Here is a 21,951-nt window from a genome sequence, read left to right on the forward strand (position 1 = left end):
TACCATGCAATATATAATACTATATACCAAACATCATACTTACAGTTTGATATAATTGTTCAAAACAACCAAACATCTAAAAAAAAAACTGACTTTTTAGGTTTCTACACTAAATAAATATCCAAAAACATTTTGACTGGTTAAAATCACATTTGCAGAAGATTTGGTGGTTTCCTGGTGTAGAGTTACTAGAGTTAGAATAGAGTTAATATTCCTTCTTTAATAATCCTTTGTTGTGCTCACTGCTTGTTTTATTCCTGTGTTTGATGATCAGAGTCTCTGTAAGTCATGAGTGTCAATGAACGATCAAATGAGAAACTCCAGGAAGTGCTGAGTGGACTGTGCCATGGGGGAAATATGATGTTGTTTATGTTTAATATTTATGCTGTTTAGCTTACATTTGAGTTATTCTGGATTTGATTAATTGACCTGTTAACATACACCAGGTCACCAGTGCATTACTTAAAGCTTTAGCAACATGCTAATTAAACATATGTTCAAGAAATAAAAAATATTAACTTCATCTGATCCAACATTCAGATTATTTTAAATGTGCGAGTCTGTAATCTCAGTGACTAACAGAGAACCTGAGTGTAAATGTGACCAGATGAAGTGTGAGGTTGTGAGAAAGTCTCTGACTGCATTCATAGATGTGTCCTTTCAGCTGCTCGCTCTGATCCAACCTTTGGTCTCTAAGAAGAGGCTTCAGGGAGACGTTTGCTACGTTGGACTGTAGGACCATCAGAAATGTGTGCAGTAACAAAACAGGCAGCACTGAAAGCAGCTCTAAGTGTTTGTGTTGTTCAATGATTTGTGCACAACAACAACAATGGGACCTCTTTCATCCATCAGTCACCATGTGGACATTTTTCTGACACACTTTGAAGCTGATGGACGTTTTGTGTCTGCACTAAGTACGTTTTCACCAGCTATGGCACCGGCAGGATTCACTTTCACAGACTCACAACCACCAGCTTCACCCCTCCCCTCCCCCTCCAGATGTAGGCTTTAACATTGAGTTTCCCCACACATGTTTACAGACGAGTTAGAGAGCAAGAGAAGAAGAGACATAAATGTCTTTGTTTCTGCTCTAACCAAACAATGCTGCTCTACAACTCTAGACTACCAGCCACAAAGACAACAGCTGGAGAAACATCTGTTTACCTCTGACATCCACCAGCTCATCCATACAACAAACAAACATCAGCAACCAGGAAGCAGCTTCACCTCTGATCACACACACACTCAACTCTACTCACTCACCTGGAGGATCAACAACCAGTTTGATGAAGCTGTGTTTGAATGAGCGTGCTTCTACCATGAGGAAACGACACTCGTATGTTCCAGCATCATTAATCGTCACATCCTTCAGAATCAAAGACACGTCTCCATCCTTCATCTCTTTGTCCTGCAGATCCACCCGGTTCTTAAAAGATGGATGCTGGTCGTCTAGAATAATATCACAACCAACTCGGAAAAGAACATTTCCTGACTTCAGGTCAGCTCTCTCCCACTCTAGAGTGAAGATGTTGTTGTTTGGAGCTCGACATGGCAGAATTACATCCTGTCCAGACTCAGCTGTGATGGTTTTCTGATCTGAAAGAGGAAACAACACAGAGCAGAGAGGTTAAAGGTCAAAGTGCAATTATGATCAGAATGGTTGACTTTAAATGTTTTGTTTATTTCCTTTGACATTTGAGTTTTATTTATTTTTTCATTTTATTTTCAGTTACAGCAGCATGTTAATAGCAAAACTTTGAACATACAGTAGTTTGCTGTTCAGTTTTTACAATACCCCAAAAGATAACAGAAAGAAAACAAACAAACAAACTAAAGAAACCCCTACAAAACAAAAAACAAACAAACAACAACAACAAAAATAAAATGGATGGATGGTATCTGGTCATGACAATGTGGTCATTTTAAATGTTTCCATGTACATTAGAAAAGGCTGCCATGCCTCAAGAAATTTGGTGGTTGAACCTACCAGTGTATATCTCATCTTTTCTAAATGCAAAAACTTCATGAGCTCTGCAAGCCTCTGTTCATGTGTGGGAGGAGCTTCCTGCTTCCATCTTAAAAGTATAAGGCGCCTTGCAATGAGTGAAGCAAAGAATTTGAATAGTATTTTGGCAAAGTGATGTTTTGAGGTATCACCCCAAAGATTAGAGCAGAGGGATCATAATTAACGTTATATATGTCTGAAAAGGTGTTAAATATACCCATATGGAAAAGAAATAGAAAAAACTTATAAGACTTGCATAAGATGTGGCCTACTTCATACAGTCAATCATATAAGGCTTATATGATTTACTCATGAAAGTGGCCACTTTCTCATTACTTTCTTATATTGTTTTAGTAAATATCCAAAACATACAAGTTTCATTTATATGATTTTCAAGGGATCTTAATCTGTTTTCACTCTTGTATGCTTTTCATAAAAGCTTCACACAAGACCGATACAAACTTTATAAGATTTATATGCATCTTTTCCATATGGGTAGACACCCAATAGTTATGAAGATTGGGCCATGTCCAAAAACTATGAAGGAGTGAACCTGTTTCTGCTTTACATCTGTTACACAGGGGGTCAGCCCATGTCTGGCACATATAGAAGAAGAGTGTACCCTATGGAGAAAACATAGAGCTCATCTGTTAAAGTCATCCCAAGGTCTTTCTCCCACTGAGCTTTAAGGATGGAGAGAGAAGGAGATTGAAGATCTAATAATATAGCATACATTTCTTTAATCGCCCCTCTCTTATGAGTGTTTATATTAATAATTTTATCCAAAGAAGTTTCCTCAGGTACTTCTGGAAATGAAGGAAATCGACTCTTTACAAAGTGGTGAACTTGTAAATAGCGGAAAAAATGTTTGCGAGGAACATTAAACTGCTTCAGGAGCTGCGTGAATGAGAAAAATTCCATCTGCAAAAAGGTCTTTGATATTTCTAAGTCCATTACCTTCCCATATTTTAAAGGCAGAATCCATCATTGAGGGTGGGAACATATGATTTGAGCTGATAGTGTAACCCAAACCTTACATTGCACCCAGATTCTGAGCGAGTCATACAACAAAGGGTTACATTTATAGGTGTACAGTTCTAATGGGAGAGCTGAACTCAACAAAGCTGATAGGCACATTTTGCCACAATTGGATGAGTCAATTTGGAGCCAAGCTGGAGTCTCTGTGGTAAAATTACTGATCCAGCATATTTCGAATATTTGCTGCCCAATAATAAGACTGAAAAATTGGCAAGGCTAATCCACCCATTGGCCTAGTCCTCTGCATGAAATCTTTACGAATTCATGGACTTTTGCCGTTCCAAATAAATGCAGGGATATGCTTATTCAGTGTTATAAAGGCTCTGACATATACAGCAGGAGATCGTCAGCATATACGGATATTTTGTGCTCCTGGTCAGCTCTGAAGATGCCCTTAATGCAACTGTCAGCTGTCAGCTTGGCTTTAATCGCCAATGGTTCAATTGATAACGCAAAAGGAGAGGGGATAAGGGACATCCTTGTCTCGTACCACGGACAAGTGGGAAATAAGAAGAGAATAACAAATTTGTTCTAACACGTGCCATAGGTGAGGAGTCAAGTAACTGAATCCATGAAATGAAATTAGGGCCAAATCCAAATTTATTTAGAGTATAAAACAGATAATCCCACTCCACCCGTTCGAATGCTTTCTCAGCATTGTGTAATAAGGCAATTTAAGGGGCTGTAGTTGACTGTGATTCACTTTCACAGACTCACCACCAGCTTCACCCCTCCCCTCCCCCTCCAGCTGTAGGCTTTATCATTGAGTTTCCCCACACATGTTTACAGACGAGTTAGAGAGCAAGAGAAGAAGAGACGGATTCATAAATGTCTTTGTTTCTGCTCTAACCAAACAATGCTGCTCTACAACTCTAGACTACCAGCCACAAAGACAACAGCTGGAGAAACATCTGTCTACCTCTGACATCCACCAGCTCATCCATACAACAAACAAACATCAACAACCAGGAAGCAGCTTCACCTCTGATCACACACACACTCAACTCTACTCACTCACCTGTAACAATCAGGTTGAGGCTGCTGATGGACTTCCATGAGCGAGTTTCTTCCATGAAGAAACGACACTCGTATGCTCCAGCGTCATGAACTGTCACATCCTTCAGAATCAAAGACACGTCTCCATCCTTCATCTGTCTGTCCTGCAGATCCACCCGGTTCTTAAAAGATGGATGCTGGTGTGTTGAATCAGGGAGACCATCCTGGTACAAAAGCACATAATCATCTCCCAGGTCAAATCTCTCCCACTTTATTACTCTAATGTTGTTGTTTGGAGCTCGACATGTCAGAGTGACGTCCTGTCCAGACTCAGCTGTGATGGTTTTCTGCTCTGAAAGAGGAAACAACACTTTGACATTTGAGTTTTTAGTCATGTTGGATTTAATGAACCTCTGAACATCCAGCAGGTCACCAGTGACCCACTGAGGGGGAATTTTAGCCTCATGCTAAACATGCAAAGTGTCAGAAACTACAAGATGTTAGCTTCCACAGAACAACAACATGTGCTGATAATAAGTGAACATAATGTGTGAGAGAAAGCAGCCTCTCATTATAAGACACTGTGAGTCTCTGCATGCTGCCTTTATGGAGCTACAGCTGTTTGTATACACTGAACAAGAAGCTTTGTAGCTGCATCCTGACTCCTGACACTACAACACACCACACTGACACACACATTACACTTCTTTGTCTGTCACAGCTGGATTACAGATGTTACGTGTCCACCCAGCCTGGTGTCTCCTTCACACACAGACAAACTGAATCCAGATGAAAATAATCCTCCTGTACTTCTTGTTATCTCAGAGAGAACCTCAGTTTAGTTCAATCTCACCTGCAGAGACGAAGACAAGGACAAACAGCAAAGTGCAGCAGAGCAGCGCAGTGCCAGCAGCCATCTCTGTGTCAGTATTTGTGCTGATCCGACTCTTAGTTTGTAATAAAGCTGAAAGTCTGCTTTGAAGAACAGATCTGACTTTCAGCAGCTCACTCTTACCCTGTAGTTTGTGGTTCATTTAAGAACCTTGGAAACCTTGGCTGTTTAGTTGAATCAACAGGTATTATCAGGCTGACGTCAGCATGATGTCATAAACACACGATAAAACATCAGAGTTTTAGTACAGCCTCTTGTTCTCTCCTGTAGTCTGAGTGTAGCCATTATAACAGTGAGACGGCACTGCCACCATGAGGTCAAACTGGAGCATTGCAGGTAATAATTCTCATCCTGAACACTGTTGGAACATCAGACCTCCTCACGCTTTGAACTCATTGTGATTCTAAATATTTCTAGTTTCACTTTGACCCCAACCCTAACCCTGAAATGGGCTGTACAGCTTTTATACTTTGACAATGACAAAATATTATTATCTTCTCCCAAATCCAACGTGGCAGTCTGCTGCGAATCCTCCCCGTCCACATCCGACCTCACCTGGTATCTGCTCCTCCTGGAATCAGAAACACATGGACACAAAAACACATCCTGCCTTGATTATCTAATGTTATCCTTCAGCTTATTCTAAGGCCCAGTTCAGGACGTCATGTTTGGACTTCCTGACCCAGAGACTTATAGAAAACAATTATCAGTGTATGTGTAAAAATCCTCTGCACTCTGCGTGTACCTGCAATATTTCAGATCCAGACAATATCGCTGAATGAATCTGTTAACTCTGAAAACACAGAGTCAACTCATTTATGAGCACATTTGCATTATGTATATATTCATTTAATAAAACAGCTTTATTTAATTATTTTTAGAAACAATTTATAATTTTGCCTTTCACACCTATTTTCCGTGTGAACAAAAGAACGTTCAGCTGTTATCAGGTTCCTCTCCTGTCTCGGTTGTGGAGTGTATGTAGACGACCCACGAACAGACATAGGCAGAGAGATGGAACTTGAAACCAAAAGCGAGCCTTTATTTGGCTGGTGACAGGAGAACTAAGAAACCTATGAACAACTATGACATACTGTGATAATATGAGGGCACTATGACACACACTATGACTCTGTGACTATGAGGACATGGGGGTGGGAACACAGACGAAGCAACAATGAACAAAGGGAGACAGAAGACTTACATACACATATGAGGTGATGGGGAAGTGGAGGCACCTGGGAAAAAAGCTGACACAAATGGACATAATGACATCACATGGGGAAGAGTAAAACTAAACACATTGGCTGTGTCCAAATCAATGACTGTAGAAAACATGGACGACGCGACAGCGCCTCCTCCCATTGTGCAAAAATGAAGCCAAACAACCTGCCTGCTGCACAGCTGGCTTATGGCACTAAGAGGCACATACCTCCCTCTAGTGGTCACATTAAGTTCAAACATGGAAAAAGTGTTGGCTACCTATAACATAGTCCTGGGATCACTTCCGGGCCATTCCCCCCCCTCACACATTGACCCATGTGACCTCAGTAACTCAGTTGACAGCAGGGTGGGTCATCCACTCTCAGGACCTCCGCCAGCATCACAACCTCACTGGGAGTTAAACACCCGAGACTCTCCATCAGCTTTCAGAACTGAAGAGGTGAAGCGCAGTTTGCTTGTTAACGTGTTGACGCCGTCCAGCCCCACGCACGGGGCGATCCGCTGTAGCTCGTTAACGGAGATTTGCCGTGTTGTGGCGTTAACGTCATTTCAACGAGATTAACGCTGACAGCACTAGTGAGAACACAACGAATATGACTGCACATTGACGCCGACATCATCCTAGTGCAAAGACAAGTGGAAGCAGACAAAAACAACAAGCACGCATGCTACAAACTTTACCCGAGTCATTTAGACAGCCGTTAGCACATGATTCTCCTTATGGGGACCTGATATGTTTAATATGCTGCTGAGAATATAGCCCAGAAGAAGCGTATAGTATAGCTTTTATTTTGGAAAGAGCCATTTCTCTGTAATAAACTCTCTTTTCCAAAGATGAGTGATTTCTTGATCAGATAGATTTATTTTATTCCTTTGTTGTTTCAGCAACATTAAATCTAAAAACTGCACGTTTGAGTTAAAATATATATTTATAATTTTAATAAATGACAAATTAAAAAGGCATGAACATTTTTTTGTATCGAAAAAATATCGAACCGTGACACCAAAGTATCGAACCGAACCGTGAATTTTGTGTATCGTTGCACCCCTAATATATATATATATTAGGGGTGCAACGATATTCGTATCGATATTGAACCGTTCGATACAGTGCTTTCGGTTCGGTACGCATATGTATCGAACAATACAACATTTGTAATTTATTTTATCAATTTTCCTTCTGACGATGCTGTCTGTGTTGAGCGCTCAGTGAATCTGTGTTCGACTACTCCGCCTAGGCTGCACTGTCGAGCGCAGATCCACTGAGCGCTCAACACAGACAGCATCGTCAGAAGGAAGAGCGCAGGGCAAGCTAGCGAGACAGAAGTTAAGCTCTACTTGCAACAGGCAAATTGAACCTCATTCAGATCTGGCGTTTGGAATTATTTTGGTTTTCATGTGACGTATGACCCTGAAGGTAAGCGAGTCATGGACTAAAGTAAAACAGTATGTTGGATGTGCCATGCAATGCTCAATTACATGGATGGGAACTAGTGTGTTAGCGCAGTTAGCTCGTTAACGTGTTGGCCGTCTAGCCCCATGCACGGGGCGATCGGCGGTAGCTCGTTAACGGAGATTTGCCGTGTTGTGGCGTTAAGGTCATTTCAACGAGATTAACCTGAAAGCACTAGTGGGAACACAACGAATATGACTGCACATTTACGCCGACATCATCCTAGTGCAAAGACAAGTGGAAGCAGACAAAAAAAAGCAAGCATGCTACTAACTTTAGCCGAGTCATTTAGACAGCTGTTAGCACATGATTCTCCTTATGCTGCTGAGAATATAGCCCAGAAGAAGCGGATAGTATAGCTTTTATTTTGGAAAGAGCCATTTCTCTGTAATAAACTCTCTTTTCCAAAGATGAGTGATTCCTCAATCAGATACAGGGCTTGCAATATCGCTAGCCCGACGTCCCGGAGCTAGCGATTTTTTCAGTCGGGCTACCAAAATCTATCTCTTCCCTGCCCGTCGGGCTATTGTAGGAAAAATATATGTCAATGCTTTTGCATTCTTTCAGAAATGTAGCTGGGTAATTATGTCATTGGCATCGGTGAGCCACTGTCAATATGTGACATATTGAAGTCGCGTTTGAATTTGCGCTTGTTTTTTTGCTTTCACTTTGCAATCGTGCGAACTGTGTATAGAGAGCGACAGCACTGATCTGTGAGTGATGATAATTTGTGCACCAATTCCTCTGACATCGTCTTATTAATCGTTAGCTTACTATGCAAACATGACAAGTGAAATCTCCCGCAGCTTAAACATGTGAGAGGTTGATCGCGCAGAGAATCGCTGAGCTTATGTGAGTGCGTGTGTAAAAGCAGCAGGATTTATATTTCAGTTCTGCTGAGCCAAATAAGACAGGTCAGGGTGAAGAAGTGACAGCCAAAGAAAAGCTTACCGCAAAACGGAGAAGTTATGACAAATCAGACTATAAGGCAAAAAGAAAGTGCGGCTTTATGGTTTCATGGACAAAATAATTTCTGTGGCTGCAATATGACGAGCTAAATAACCAGGGCTGCACATAAGTGGTCCGCAGGTGCGCATTCGCTGTCAAAATAAAAAACACGCACAAGGGTTAGGGTTAAATTTAAAAACTGTACTTTTAAGTTAAAATATATATTTATAATTTTAATAAATGACAAATTAAAAATGCATGAACATTTTTTTGTATCGAAAAAATATCGAACCGTGACACCAAAGTATCAAACCGAACCGAACCGTGAATTTTGTGTATCGTTGCACCCCTAATATATATATATATATATATATATATATATATATATATATATATATATATATATATATATATATCCATGACACTGAAACAAACCAATTACCATGCAGTACAGCAATTTTACATTTTTTCACATTTAATAATCACTTTTTAGTTTAGAGTCCAGTGCGTATGATTAAAAAAAACTGCTGTTGTTTCAACTGGTCAGTTTCAGTCTTCTGACTCTCCACCTTTGCTTCATGCTCTAATGCAAGTGCAAAATGAACTGTGCAAGATCTTCTTCCTTCCGCCATCAATTTCTCTGGAAATTACAGCAATATTGTCATGTCACAAATTACCATTAAGCATAGTCTCACTACCCGACCCAACACTTTACCTTGGATCTTCTTTTCAGACGTAGTATGTGTGTCTGTGCAAACCTGAGCTTTTTATACCATGACAGAAAGAGGGGTGAATGAGTACTTACTTACTTAAGTACTTACTTAAGTACGGAGGCATAAAGGGGATGATATGATAGTTCTATAAATCTTCTAACATGGTGGAATCAACATGTTGTTTAGTTTATGTTCAAGGGCAGTGTGAGTACCAGTCAAATGTAGTGTGGACGGGGTTGTTGGAGTGCAGTCTGCTCGTGGTCTGATCTGTGGAAAAAGAACAAAGAAAACTGCAATGATCTCCATTCAGTCACTGAAAACATAACAGCATCTGTGTCATCTGCAAACGTCAATGATTTTTCTACCTGCAGACAGAAAAATAAATCACTGAGCCGACACAAAGTATAAATAAATGTAACTCTAGAAACATGGATGAAAACAAGAGAGGACAAAGCAGAAAGAAGAACAGAACACTGAATGTTGTTTAAGGTCAGACTCTGAGGTGAGGTTAAGGTTCTTCTCACCATTTTGGACTAAGTTTAAAGAAGTGACTATTTTACTGTGGACAGGCTCAATTCTCTAACAATATACTACACTCTGCTTTTTAACATGACCACAGAAAGAAAAGGCAAATAAAGGAAACATGTTAAAGCACACAATCTGATCTATTAACTAAAAAGAGAGAAATTATGTTCATGATAATTGGACTCAAATGCAGGACACATTGGTTTACAGTATTTTTTTTATCAAGTTTAGCCAGAATGTGTAATGGGGAGGGCAAGGAGGTCTCTGAGTTTACAGAGGAGAGGACAGTCCAACAGGCACATGGGTGAAGATCCAAGCAGAGGGGAAGAAGCAAAGGTAAGACCAGAGGTAAGCATGAGGAGCATCAGCAGCAGGTAAATACAAAAAAACAGAGATTCAGAGGCCCGAGCAACTGCACCACTGAAACATTCAGTGAGGAAGTGATTGTCAGTGAATCACACCTGCAGTAATGTCACTGCGGCACATGTGTAAAGCTTAACTCATTTTAAATACTTTATATTGTGTTCAGTTTACAGTAATGCATCATTTTCTGTGAAAGAACCACGGATCTCTAAACAGCTTTCAATTAGCTCAGAAAAAAGGCGGATTTAAAAAGGAAAAATGCCACAGCTCAATTTACCCGTGGCATATTAAAGTGTTTGTGCTACTTTATGTAATTTTTATGTCATTCTTAGTAGGCAAGTTTTAATTATGCCAAATATTACTCTTTTTTTGCGCTTTGGTTATTATTATTTTTTGTAAAGATACAAATATTTGGGGGACCCATGAGACTCCACTCAAAAGCATCTTATTTTTCCTGCCCAGTTTAAAATCATTTGCTTGTCCTAGTGCCAAGTTTATATCCCATTATTTACATTTTTTGGTACTTCTCCCAATATAAAACGCACCTTTGGTTTCATAGACTGATCATCTCTGCAGTTTTATTCCAAGACTGCAGCACCCCTGTTAGCTTGTTGTTTAGTTTGTATTGGCTGTTGTTTGTGATATTTAATCAGTAGGAGTAATAAACTTTGTCTCTTCCTGATGTGTGTCTTTTATCCTGTCGCCATCTGCCCTCGTCTCTTTTCCGTCACCCCCAACCAGTCACAGCAGATGGCTGCCAAAACACCTATTGGATCAGTGCCTGTATAACCTACGATGGTGTAACAGCAGGCACGTGCAGGGGGGGGGGGGGCTGGAGGGGCTTGAGCACCCGCCCCTTTCCTGATGGGTGCCCAGAGTGCCCTTTTGTTGAGGCAACTTTTAAAATTTTTTTGCGGAGTCTTGTCTGTGCCCCTCAACAATAATATTTAACTATTAATCATAGTTTTGCTAAATAAAAGGATCTGGCTTGCATCAGTCACATGATCACATTTAACCAATGATCGCCCTCGACGGCAGAACGCGCTGGTTACGAGCCGGGAACGAGCTCACAAAGAGCACGCGCATTTTTAGCGGTCCGGAGCTGTAGGAGAAACACAAGTTAACTCAGAGACACAGACTGATGCGACACAACCAGTAAGTAGGTGTACAGCGTACACTGTAGTGTGTAGCACACAGGAGTGTTAGCTTATTACGTACACGTTGGTAAGTTGTCTTGTTGCAACTGACGAACTGAAACAAATGAGCGTGCTGTGTGTGCAACAGGGCGACAAACATTACCTGTCCTTTTATTAACTGCACAAGTAGTGCTGGTCATAGCTGCTGGCTACCTGTGTAAGGCTGTCATGGGTCTGTAGCTCTGTCACCGTTTTAGGGAACATATTTAGTTTTAAAGCAAGTTACATAGCTTTTCCTGCCTTTCTGGAGGGATTATATTCCACTAAAAAACGATCTAATATGCATGTCCACATAATTATGCATTATTATAATTATGATATATTAAAAAACACAAGCTGTATGTAACGTTGGACCCAAGAAATATAAGCTGGAGCGAATTTGACGACAGCCGAACTTTTATTTAATACTGTGCGTTTGTACAGGGACACAGACACTCCCGCTCTCTCTCTGCTGTCATGTCCGCCCTCCTCCTCCGACTGTCACTGCCAACATATAAAGAGACACAATCACTGTCAGATCCCAGCACACCTGTTCACCCCGCCCCTGCACCGCCCCGGGAGCTCACTGCGTCACCCCTCCTCTGCAGCTGGCCAGAGACCACACCCACGCCACACTGTATTTTAAAGAACATACATTAAGAAGCAGATTATATTAGATTTATATTTTAAATAAGACAAAATTTGGATTTTACAGCAGTAAAATTATTGTATCTCTACAGTTTAAAAATGTAATAAGCTTTGCCCTGCACAGAGTGGATAGTGAAACAAATGGAATCATCATAAATACATTATTTCATATTTATTACTTCCCCCTCCTCTTTGCTTTATTATTGTAGCTCTAGTAATAAATAATAATGTAAGGATTCTGGATCAGCACCGAGATGCCCAAAGTATATACAGTATTCTGAAGGTCTAAAATGTCACTGTGTGTGTGTGCATGTGTTTGTTTTATGTATATGGATTATTTTTAATTATTACTCATGATATGACATTGTCCAGACAGAATTTTATTGGAATTCCACGTGAAAGACCAACACAAAGTGGTGTACACGTGAGAAGTGGAACGAAAATCATACATGATTCCAAACATTTTTTACAAATAAATAACTGCAAAGTGGGGTGTGCATAATTATTCAGCCCCCTGAGTCAATACTTTGTAGAACCACCTTTTGCTGCAATTACCGCTGCCAGTCTTTTAGGGTCTGTCTCTACCAGCTTTGCACATCTACAGACTGAAATCTTTGCCCATTCTTCTTTGCAAAACAGCTCCAGCTCAGTCAGATTAGATGGACAGCGTTTGTGATCAGCAGTTTTCAGATCTTGCCACAGATTCTCGATTGGATTTAGATCTGGACTTTGACTGGGCCATTCTAACACATGGATATGTTTTGTTTTAAACCATTCCATTGTTGTCCTGCTGGAAGGTGAACCTCCGCCCCAGTCTCAAGTCTTTTGCAGACTCCAAGAGGTTTTCTTCCAAGATTGTCCTTTATTTGGCTCCGTCCATCTTCCCATCAACTCTGACCAGCTTCCTGTCCCTGCTGAAGAGAAGCACCCCCAGAGCATGATGCTGCCACCACCATATCTGACAGTGGGGATGGTGTGTTCAGAGTGAGGTGCAGTGTTAGTTTTCCGCCACACATAGCGTTTTGCATTTTGGCCAAAAAGTTACATTTTGGTCTCATCTGACCAGAGCACCTTCTTCCACATGTTTGCTGTGTCCCCTACATGTTTGCTGTGTCCCCTACATGTTTGCTGTGTCCCCCACATGTTTGCTGTGTCCCCCACATGTTTGCTGTGTCCCCCACATGTTTGCTGTGTCCCCCACATGGCTTGTAGCAAACTGCAAACGGGACTTCTTATGGTTTGCTGTTAACAAGGGCTTTCTTCTTGCCACTCTTCCATAAAGGCCAACTTTGTGCAGTGCACGACTGATAGTTGTCCTATGGACAGATTCCCCCACCTGAGCTGTAGATCTCTGCAGCTCGTCCAGAGTCACCATGGGCCTCTTGGCTGCATTTCTGATCAGCGCTCTCCTTGTTCGGCCTGTGAGTTTAGGTGGACGGCCTTGTCTTGGTAGGTTTACAGTTGTGCCGTACTCCTTCCATTTCTGAATGATGGCTTGAACAGTGCTCCGTGGGATGTTCAAGGCTTGGGAAATCTTTTTGTAGCTTACGCCTGCTTTAAATTTCTCAATAACTTTATCCCTGACCTGTCTGGTGTGTTCTTTGGACTTCATGGTGTTGTTGCTCCCAATATTCTCTTAGACAACCTCTGAGGCCGTCACAGAGCAGCTGTATTTGTACTGACATTAGATTACACACAGGTGCACTCTATTTAGTCATTAGCACTCATCAGGCAACGTCTATGGGCAACTGACTGCACTCAGACCAAAGGGGGCTGAATAATTACGCACACCCCACTTTGCAGTTATTTGTAAAAAATGTTTGGAATCATGTATGATTTCCGTTCCACTTCTCACGTGGTCACCACTTTGTGTTGGTCTTTCACGTGGAATTCCAATAAAATTGATCCATGTTTGTGGCTGTAATGTGACAAAATGTGGAAAAGTTCAAGGGGGCCGAATACTTTTGCTGTATTTAGCAACCAAGACTCTTCAGCATGCTCTTGTATTGCTTATAAGACTGTTCACTGCATCTGGAGGAGTGCTTGGAGTGGAAGGGTCAGAGATTAATTCATTCTCTGAAAAGCATTGAACACTAGCTTTCTCACCTAAGTGGTCAGAGAAGAAAGAAACAAAAAAGGACAGCTGTGGTTTATTGAACTGGAGTGGGAAGGATGGTCAACCAAGTGTCATGTTACACATGAAGAGTAGAAGTTCATCTTCAAGTTATACCATGTCAGTGACCTTCATGGTTCCTACATTCACATTGGATTTTCTAAAACAACACGTGCTGATTAATTTTATGAACGGCTGATAATCATTGACATTCACTTGTTTATCTCTTTGTAGTCTTGTACCTTGTAAAAGTTGTAAAGATTACTTTATGCATTTTGTCGCTTAGAGTATTTTTGCTCTGAGTTATTAGAGGAATTCCATAATCAAAGGCAATTACTTCCTCAGTGCCAAAAACTTCCAGATATGTTCTTTCACAGCTGCTTAAACATCTGTATCTGAGCACACATTTTGATATTTGTCCTCTAAGCTCTGGTCAGTTGGTGGAAACACACATGCTCATGTTTTACTATCAGTTGACAATCATTGATACTCACTTGTTCTTCTCCTTGTACTGCATCTGAAGTCATAAAGATTACATTAGTCACTGATTCACTAGAATAAGGTTGAATCTAATGCTACAGTGACCTCCCCTCTGTACTGTGTAATATAAAAGTCAGTCAGGTTTGCAGATGACACACAGATACTGTTGAGTTTTCACTGACAGAATGGAGATCACGCTGTTTTTCTCGCTGTTGCTTCTGGTCTGCTCTGTTTCCACAAATCAGACAGAGGCAGATAATGAAATTCTTGACCAGCAGATTTCAAACCAACAACCCTGTCCACAGGAAATCCATGCTGTGCTCAGAGAGCTGACTGCCTCAGTGGCTGAACAGAAAGTGGAAATCAGGACCTTAAAACAAGAGAATAAAGGTAGAGTATGATGTCAGGTAGTGAGAAAAATGACAGCATGAGGAAACCTTCATATGAGCCCCTGTTACAGAGATATCAATGTCACTTCATGAATCTATCACTAACGTTTCTCATTAATCTTTTTATTTTTATTATTTATTCATTATTTATTCAATAATCTAACCTACTAAAAATGAAAAGATTCAAATGATGCAGATAAATAAAATTCATATTGACTTATTTATGTTCTTTTCTGTCAGACCATGTCGCAAAACTGAAAGACCTGGAAATGCAGAACGTTGAACTTCAGAGACAGAGGTCTGAAATTGACAAACTTAAACAGCAACAAATAATAAATAAATAAATAAACTTTATTTATAAAGCACACTAAAAAAACAAGGGTATACCAAGGTGCTTGACAAAAATAAAATAGGAAAAGGGAGATGGGAGGGAAAAGAGAAAGGACCTGGCACGTATCAATTATAAAAACCATCATAAGATATAAAAGTAGTTCACAAGCATAAAAAATGTACCAGCGCACACAAGTGTTAACTGGGTGGAAAGGCAAGATTAAAGAAATAAGTCTTAAGCCGTGATTTAAACAGTGGCATAGAGTCAGACGCCCGGATAGCGACAGGAAGGTTGTTCCATAAGACCGGGGCAGCTACAGCAAACGCGCGGTCACTGCGAGACTTCAGCCGAGAACGAGGTTGCTCCAGAAGAATTTGGGTAGCAGAGCTAAGTGCTCTGACAGGAGTGTGTAACCTGAGAAGCTCATTGAGGTAGCTCGGCGCAAAGTTATTAATGGTTTTGTAGGTGAAAAGTAATATTTTAAATTGAATACGGTATTTAATTGGAAGCCAGTGCAAGCCAGCAAGAACAGGAGTGATGGAAGAAAACTTCCTGCTACCTGTCAAAAGGCGTGCCGCCGCATTCTGGACAGTCTGCAATCTAACGAGAAGGGTGGAGGAAAGGCCAATGTAAAGAGAGTTGCAGTTCATATCCAGAATCGGATTCTTTTGGTTATTACCCAAAGCTCGTGACCATAGGTGAAGGTGGGGACAAACTGATAGGAAAGAGCTCCTGCCAGCCACACAGCCACCTGCGACAATCACAGACATTTATCTACCGGCTTGACTGGCGGCTGCAAAACATTGCAAGATAATCTTGGTCAGGTATTCTTCCAGTCCACAACTTTACCACGAGTGTTGTTATATCAATTTAATTGTCCCACAAGGGGAAACTTGGGTGTAACAGCAGCAAGAAAACACATATACAAACAAACAGTACACATGACACAGAACAGAAACATACACAATTCTTACATATTTACATGAAGGACAATGGTTACCAAAAACTGAGTACCATACTGTTGTTAAATTAAATAAAATTAAATACAGATAAGAGGCAACCCTGGTTGTAGTGTGAATCGGTTGATAAAACAGTGCACGATACAGCGCTGATGTAAACATCTGTGTTTGTTGGGAGCAGTTCAGATTGTACAGTCTGACAGCTGCAGGGAGGAAGGACCTGCGGAAACGCTCCTTCATGCATCGAGGATGCAGCAGTCTGTCACTGAAGCAGCTCTGCAGTTCAGCAACATCTACATGCATGGGGCGGGAGATAAACTGCTGCTCCAACATACCACACTGTGAAAAATGACAGATGCCACCACAGAGTCATAGAAGGTCTTTAAAAGCGCTCCCTGGACTCCAAATGACCTCAGCCGCCTCAGCAGGTAGAGTCTGCTCTGACCCTTCCTGTAAAGAGCATCAACCCTGTACTTATACTTTTGTGTTGCTCTCTCATCACATCTTCATTATTCTCATCACTGCTTAAAACAACACACATCTTTTTTTAACTGTCCTTTCTCCAAAACAGAAAGTGGCATTACAGTTGTTTCAGGCTGAGAGACACAAAACGCTCTTCGTATTATCATTCATATATCATCCACACAACTATTTTATTTCTTTTTGTCCACTGGGCAGGTGACCTGCAGAATCATGTCTGCCCCAGCTGGATACCTTTTCACACACACCGTGACGTCAGACACACTCACAGTCACTTCATTCGTCAGACTTCTTTTAAGTTTGCAGCAGGCAACGCGACTGAGTATTGTGTCAAGATAAGTAGGAAGACCACGCTATAATGGACAGTTGAAGGAAAAGGTCAAATTTACAGGGAATCTTTTTGTTTTGTTTTTGGACAGAAAGATGAGAGTTTGATGTGTACATGGCTGTGAACAAAAATATAAATGTGGTGGATCATAAATTTGATTAGTTTTGAAGTTGTACATCTCTGTTCCTTACATTTCATGTCATGCCCTTATTAATGTTTTATTTGTTGCTTTGACTGTTTTCGAATAGAATATGCAGTGGGAATATAGAGGGATATAAGTAGTGAAAGTTTTGCCTGGGTTGATTGTGCGTCGATCCATTGTTAATGCCTCAGGGCTCCAGTAGGTGGGTTCGCGCGCTTCCTCCTTCACTCAATACAGACGAGTGAGAGTGAGAGCTGCGTGTCTGTGCCGCTCTTTCACCTCTCCTCACTATTTCCCCTGTTTAAGGGCACAACATAAACACTGAGGCTTCAAAATGCAGCATCTACAACACTGTCACTCTGCCTCCACCATGGAGACCGTCTCCATGGTGATGAGTACAACTGGCAGCTGAAACTGTTGTGAACTTCTCCATGAGTCATATTTCCTGTTTCAGAGCTGCTGATTGGCTCTTTGGGCCCTTTACCTTCAGGAGGTCATGGACGAAGCACTGAAGTCGTTTATCACGTAAAAAATATTTTTAGTTTATAATAATTTGATAAATAATAAAATATTAATAAAAACTGGAGGTTTTTTTAGAACTTAGATTTTAAGCTATTTATGCCTTTTTTGCTGCTCTTTTTTAAACTTATTCCCTTTAAACTGTATTTATTCTTTTTAAAATATATTGGTTATTGCACTGTAGAGGCTGCTGAGGAACAGTATTTCGTTTCAGGCTGTGTAACACGAAATGACAATAACCAATAAAGTCTTGAGAGCTGCCATCATTGTTCCAGCAGGAGGCAGTAAAACACCAAACTGCACCTGTTGTGCTGAAAAGGTGTGAGCATGTGCAGTAACCCAGTAAGTTACCTGAATATCTCTCTCTCTCTCTCACACACACACACACACACACACACACACACACACACACACACACACAGTACTGATACTAATGACTCGCTCTCAGATCTATTTGGGTTTAATGTCAGGGTATATTTGTGGATGAAAGTTTTGGTAGGACACATGATGTGGACAGTCTGGTAATCCCAGAATATTTTAATGTAAGAAAACTCCAGACAGCTCTGGAGAAAGTTTCAGAGTAAAAGCCCTGGAGTGTTTTACATGTTATTCTGTTGGATTAAATCTGACGGAGCTGATTCATAAACACTTCACTGCCAGGTATCAGGTGACCTGCAGAGACTGATCCTACAAACACTCAGAAACAGAGTAAACCAAACTGCACCACAGTGATCAGATGAAACCTTCCTGACATGAACACAGCTCCTCAGTAAAAACTGTGAACCAGCAGAGAGACTACACCCAGCACCATACACCACCTCTCTGACACAGTACACCCTCGGGCAGGTGGTGTCCTCATAAACAGTGTGAGAAGCTCTGATTATTTACTATGTTCAAACAAACTGAGTGTCCACAAACGTCTGAGCTCACAGTGAGAGCTGCTGGCACAGTTTGGAGGTGTTCTGCCCCCTGCTGGACACACAGAGCTACAACATGAGGATCAGAGGAGGCTGGTGCTGCTTCACCTTTAGACACAAGAAGGAGGTCAAAAAATGTAAAAACAGAGATTGTTTTTAAACCTGTAAAGGAGGAAATCCTGACGAACCAATCCACAGCCAGAAAAGAAGTCTAACTCTGTGCTGCTCCAATCAGGAATCAGCTCTGTTACTGTGTGAGTGTGTAAAGTCACAGAGTAGCTGGTTTCAAATGTATCTATAAAGTTTATTCACATTTTATTTAGGCTTCAAAAAACAGTCCAAGTTTATTTCTTTGGACTTTGTTCACTTAATGGATGTTTCCCTGCATTTCTATTTTCACACAGTTTATTTCTTACAGCAGGAAAACTGAACAGAATGTATGTAAGAGGTCAGAGTGAGGATGACGTCACTTAATACAGGAAATACATGTTTGTCTGTTTTGATGATGAAGGACTTCTTCAGCTCTGTAAACAGCTACACTTGAGAGGACAGAGGTGATTTCATGGATCAATAACAATGTGTTTATCAGCTTTCATCATCGCAGTGCAGACATGACGTCAGATCTATCAGAGTGAAGGCCGTCTCTCTGATGACGTCACAGAGCAGAGTCCTTCTGTCCAATAAAGGATCTCAGATCAGCTGCTGCCATCTTGTGGCCACAGTTGGTTACTGTCTCTGAAAGTTGTCTCATGTTTCCTGTTGTCCTGCTAACAAAGGCTGGAGCTCATCATGCTGAGAGGGCAGCAGCATTTTGTGGCTCTTCACACATGTTCATTATATTCTGATGATCCTGGATGGAGACAAACTACAGATAAGTGTGTTCAGCCCAACTAGTTTATCTCATTACAGCAGTTTGATGTTTCCCTTTGAATCCCCCTGAAGATCCTGACAGTGAAGCACGTACATAATACTCCAGCCTTTCAACTCTGAGCTTATTTAGTTCTATTAATACACTGAAATCTCATTTGTGTCATGAAGAAAGTCTTTAATCAAACAGAATTCAAAGAGCAGAAACATTTCATATATGGAGTTAAACATGAATCATTGTTTCAACAACATATTTATTGTTGTCATAAACAGACAAGAAGACAACAACAAACTGCTCCTCCCATTCAACACATGTCAGTCCATATCCCAGCAAACTAAATCATCTCCATTTACACATCAAATAGAAACATGAATCACTTGTAATGATTAGAAACTTGATAGAATTTCAAATCTAGTTTGGGGAGTCATTCAGTGAGAAACAGTGAAATGATTTTCCATGTGAAAAGGTGGACAGCAGAAACAGAAAGAAAGAGTGAAACTAAAAGAGAAACAAAGAGCTTTGGAACAACGAGGCAGCAGGAGGACAGCTGCAGTTTAACAGCTTCAACTCACTGACAGGAAACAACATTAGAAACATCATCATCCTCAACTCATCTGCTGCACTGACACTGACACCTTCAACGGACACACCTTCACTTTACCAACAGTCCATATGTATGGAAACATCCTGTGAGTGAAAGTGTGTGTGAAGGTGTGTATGTGTGTGTTAGTATCAGGATCAGAGAACGACAGCTTTCCTCTGTTCCAGTCCAGATTCACTCTGATCCTCTGGAACTTCTTCTGTACTGAGAGAATAGTGAGAGGAGCTGATGGTGAGAGTGTGTAGTATTTACCTTTATAGAACCGTATTCTCCATAATCCAGACTCTATGTATCCCTTCCTCTGCACAGACTCTGCTAACACACCCAGTCCCCACACTGTACTGTCTCCAACTTCAACATCCCAGCTGTGAGTCCCTGAGTTAAAGCCCTCAGAGCCCAGGACAGAGCCGTAATAATCAAACCTCTCTGGATTATCAGGAAGCTGCTGCTTCTCTCCTCCTTCTCTCACACTGGTCAGATCTTCAGACAGGATGAGTTCTGGATGAGCAGTGTTTGGGTCCAGAATGAGAGGAGTGTAGGAGACCATGTCCTTCATGTTGTTCCAGATGTTGAAGGTCAGGTTGCCCAGGTGTTTGGCCTGGTCTATCAGAGCTCCTGAGGGCAGCTGTGGATCATCCAGCAGGGGGCAGCGCTGGACTCTTTCCACTGCAGCCTTGTAGTTGTGCAGGAATGAGACGTCTTCAGCTCTCAGCTCCTCCTCTGTGGCTCTGACTGTGTCTGAAAGAGCTGCTATCTCTCTGCTCAGAGCCTCCATCTTCTCCTTCATCATCCCACTCTTCTGCTCCTCTTCCTCCCTCAGTGCAGCCAGCCTGGCCTCCTCTTCCTCTGCTAGAAACTGGTGAAGCTTCTTAAACTGCTCCTTAATCTGCCTCTCTGTGTGTCGGGCCTGGACCTTAATGTGTTCTGCTGTTTGATCAAACTTCACTTGAACTTCTTCACAAACCTTTAACTTCTTCTTTAAGGTCTCCAGAGTTTCCTGAAGTTCCTTCTTGTGTTGTTGTGCAGCTTCATCGATGGGTCTGAATCTGTGATTGGTGTGTTTTTCTGAGGCACAGCAGACGACACACACTGGCTGCTGATGGTCCAGACAGAAGAGTTTGAGTTTCTCAGAGTGCAGACTGCAGAGAGCCTCTGAAGCTCTCTGATCTCTCTCCTGTAAGAACGACTCACACAGGTTTCTTAAAGCCAGATTTAAAGGTGGTTCTTCCCTTGAAGATCTTCTCTTACAAACTGGACACTCGTGTGTTGGTCTCTCTCTCCACCATCTATTCAGACAGTCTTTACAGAAGCTGTGGCTACATGACAGAAGAACAGGATCTCTGAAGACCTCCTGACAGACCGGACAGCAGAGATCCTCCTCTGATCTGGAAGCCATTGAGTCTGTGAGTGAAGCTGAAAACAGCAGACAGGAAGTACAGTCAGTCCTGGCTCCCCTCCCTCCTCTACCACCTTCACTGAAACTTCCTTTGAGTCGTGTTTTTGCTCAAACTCACATTCAGTGTGTGGAGCGTCAGCAGCTTGAAGCAGCAGTGTTGGAGTTTTCCACTTTTCTCTCCTGTAGCTGGACTCACTCAGAGGAAGCTGCTAGTTTGGTCTGAGCTCAGTCTGATCGTCTGTGCGTCTCTCTTTACTGAGGACGAAGAACTTCCTGTTTCCTGGTTTGTCACATTTGAGTGACGTGAGGGGAGGAGAAAATGTTGCTGTTTGACTTTTAACTAAGGTGTGTTTCAATCCTGCCTGCAGCTCAAAAGCTGTAAAACAGGTTTTGTGTCTTTTCACCTCCACAGGTCACAACATGAAACCTGTTGTGAAGTTTATAAAAT

At 41.4% G+C, this 21,951-nt stretch overlaps 2 protein-coding genes across 1 annotated transcript in view; one reads left to right on the forward strand and one right to left on the reverse strand.

Moving 5' to 3' along the window:
• LOC309693309 (hemicentin-2-like) overlaps positions 1-21,951 on the forward strand; it is a 1,543,010-nt gene that overhangs the window by 1,486,160 nt on the left and 34,899 nt on the right.
• Positions 1-21,951, reverse strand: part of LOC309693926 (nuclear factor 7, ovary-like) — a 318,283-nt gene that overhangs the window by 232,883 nt on the left and 63,449 nt on the right. Inside the window, exon 2 of the mRNA XM_082513593.1 lies at positions 20,168-20,359. Within this exon, the coding sequence (XP_082369719.1) occupies positions 20,168-20,359 (192 nt within the window). The remainder of the gene's footprint in view (positions 1-20,167; positions 20,360-21,951) is intronic.

This window comes from Aulonocara stuartgranti (assembly GCF_965226115.1).
Source record: "Aulonocara stuartgranti genome assembly, chromosome: 3".
NCBI classification, from domain to species: domain Eukaryota; kingdom Metazoa; phylum Chordata; class Actinopteri; order Cichliformes; family Cichlidae; genus Aulonocara; species Aulonocara stuartgranti.